Raw genomic sequence first — 2,760 nt, 5'->3', positions numbered from 1 at the left:
GCGTGGGCGAGCGGGGGCGGTCCGGCAAGCCAGGCAGGCAGCAGGCGAGACGGCGGCTGGGCGGTGCAGGTGCGGAGCGGGTGCTGCAGCAGGGCAGGGAGGGCACGTGGCTCTGGGCCCCGGCCTGGCAAGTGCCGTGTGGCCCGGGACCTGGTCTTTGCTCCAGACGCCTGGTGGCACTGCATAGACAGCAGCCACGCTGTCCGTCTGGCCCAGGACCCCACACGCAAACTTTCAGCTCCTTGCCGCTGCTCCGAGGGCCACGGACGTGCCTTAAGCCAGGGCGAGCTGAGCGTCCCCCCTCCCCAGGGATGTGCCCCAGCGCCGGGGCTCCCTGAAACGCCGCGGGGTGGGAGCGGGTCCTGCTGGCTTTGCCCCACGGCCGCAGTAACCTCGCTCCGGCTGGTAGCAGCTCCCACGGCCCCTCCTGGCTCGTGCCTTCTGCAGCCCCACACGAGAACGACGGCTCTTGCCCAGGGAGCCGTATGCCGAGGCGAGCGTGGCCGCCGCTCGCCGGGGCGTTGTGCCCCAGTCCAGCGGGCACGCTCGGGAGCTTTAGGCACTGCTAGCTGGCCCCTCACCCTGCTTGGCCAGCTGGGTATGCTGCTGGACCCAGGCCCAGCCCTGCAGCGATGCCTACCATGCTGCCCAGTGGCAGAGCGCCGGCGCTGCTGCTTGTGGCAGGCGCTGGTTTCCTCGCGTCCCTCTGTCCTCACCCTCCCTCCCTGCCGTCTCAACCCCTGCCAGCCCACCCGGTGCCCAGCCCAGCCCAGCGGGCCTGATCCTTGGTGCTGCTGGACTGTAACCAATGCATGCCAAAGGTGACATCATAATACCCCACGTGACATCACTTCTGGAGCAGTGATGTCACAGTGTGGAAGCAACGGCTGTTTTCTCAGGATTCCAGGCTGGAGCCCGGGCCTCGCTGGGCGCTGCTCCGGGGGTGAGGAAGGAGCCCCTCGGTGCTGTGGTCTGAACCGGGGTGGGAGCAGTGTGACCCGGGGGTGCGCACGCTCTAGAGTGGGAAGAAGCAGCCCCGCGGGGGGTGCTCGGTGACAGGCCGGGGCGGGGCGCGGGGTCCCTGGGTAGTGTTAGCTGTGGCTGGAGTGATGAAGCTTCCTGGTCTCTGCGGTTTGGATGAAGCCCCCCTCCTCTTGCTGCCAGGGGAGCTGCGTGTCGGCCCCGGAGAGGATGCTGCGTCTGGTCGGGACCAGGCTCGCTCGCAAGTGGTGGAGGCAGCTCTGGGCGCAGCCCCTGGCCAAGCCCGCCTGCAGGTACTGGCGCCACGTCCACGCTCTGGCCTGGGGCAGCCTGTCTTGGGCGCTGGGCCCGGGCGCGGGCGGTGCGGTGCGGTGCGGCGTGGTGCGGTGCTGCACCGGCGCCTCCTCCCGTGCCGGTTCTGTGATGGTGTCGCTGTTCCCTTGCCCTGCGCCCAGCGTGACCGCTGCTCTCGGGGCCGCGTTTCTGGTCTGAGCCCCTGTGCCACCGTCCGACCTGGCTGCTTCTCGCTGAGGAGATCTGGGTGGACTGGCACCAGATCTGTCTGTCTCCAGCGTGCCCAGCACCACAGCGTGCAGGCTCCCGCTGGGCGCGCTGGGCTCTGAGTTAGCAACCACCACTGCCCTGTCCATCTCCCCTGCGCTCCCAGCCCTGGGATCCTCCTGTGTGCTGGCATCCCCCCCGAGGGTCCCAGGTGCCACTGGTGCTCCTGGACGAGCGAGGCTCGCACGGGCAGGTGCTGAGCTCTGGCTCTGGTGGCCGTGCCCTCACCACATCGCAGCACCGCGGTTTGTGTCCCCAGGCTGCCGTGCTACAGAGCGCTCCCGAGAGCCAAGTACTCGAGTCAAAAAGACCCGGTAAGTGAGACCCAGACCCGGACACGGGCATGGGCAAACTGGGTAGCTGCCAGAAAATGGGCAGAAAGGGGGCCTCAAAATGGTCATTTTGTTCCATTGCCCTATTATTATCACCATTATCTCTGGCAAAGGGGGGCCCCATACTAAAAGCTCGCCCGGGGCCACCGGGAGTCTAGGTTTAGCGCTGGTGAGACCCTCTGCCGCTCTGAGGCCGTCTGCGGCGCCGGCTCGAGCCTGGTTTCCAGGCTCCATAGCAGGGCTGTCTCCAAAGCCCCAGGGCCCGGGTCTCGCAGGGGCCGAGCTGCTCCCGCAGCCGCAACCTGTGGGCATCAGCAACTGGTGGCAGCCCCCGTGATGCAGCCCATGAGGAAGTAAATGAGGCCAGAGGCCTCTCCATCGCCACGGGCCCTTGTGCACCCTGCGGGCGGGCGGAGCCCTAGCCCGCACCCCGGTACGGTGCCGCGAGGATGGCCCGGCTAAGCGAGCCAGCTGGAGAGCCGATGGGCCGTGCGGCTGGTCCATGCCCCGAGGAGCGGGCTCCAGGACCAGCTGCGGTGTGGGAGGCGGGCACCAGCCCCGCGACCCCAGAGAGGACAGCTGCCCCCCTCGACCGGCCACGTGCTCCCGGAGCCCGGCCCCGCCACGAGCTGCGAGCCGTCCAGCTGTGCGAGCACGTGGTCACCGCTGTCGTCTCCTCCAGGAGCCCGGGTCCTTTGTCAGGAGCACGTTCAACGGGCAGCTCACCCCCGACCACGTCTTCCCCTTCCCCTCAGGTAGGAGGGCTCGGGGTGCCGGCACGTGGCACTGGGCACCAAGCGGCACCGTCCCAGCCGGCGCCTTCCCGGGGGGCTGCATTGGAGCGGGCAGTCCTGCGCCACGGGCCTCCCCAAGGCCGCCCTGGAGG

General features: G+C 68.9%; 1 protein-coding gene across 1 annotated transcript in view; it reads left to right on the top strand.

Annotated features, from left to right (window-relative positions):
- Positions 1 to 64: 64 nt before the first annotated feature.
- LOC102371669 (very long-chain specific acyl-CoA dehydrogenase, mitochondrial-like) overlaps positions 65 to 2,760 on the top strand; it is a 15,261-nt gene continuing 12,565 nt past the window's right edge. Inside the window, exons 1-3 of the mRNA XM_025211484.1 lie at positions 65 to 1,274; positions 1,802 to 1,856; positions 2,557 to 2,637. Of these exons, the coding sequence (XP_025067269.1) occupies positions 1,138 to 1,274; positions 1,802 to 1,856; positions 2,557 to 2,637 (273 nt within the window). The 5' untranslated portion in view covers positions 65 to 1,137. The remainder of the gene's footprint in view (positions 1,275 to 1,801; positions 1,857 to 2,556; positions 2,638 to 2,760) is intronic.

This window comes from Alligator sinensis, unplaced genomic scaffold (assembly GCF_000455745.1).
Source record: "Alligator sinensis unplaced genomic scaffold, ASM45574v1 scaffold632_1, whole genome shotgun sequence".
NCBI classification, from domain to species: Eukaryota; Metazoa; Chordata; order Crocodylia; family Alligatoridae; genus Alligator; species Alligator sinensis.
Note: the sequence above shows the minus strand (reverse complement) of the source record. Positions and strands in the feature narration are given on the sequence as shown.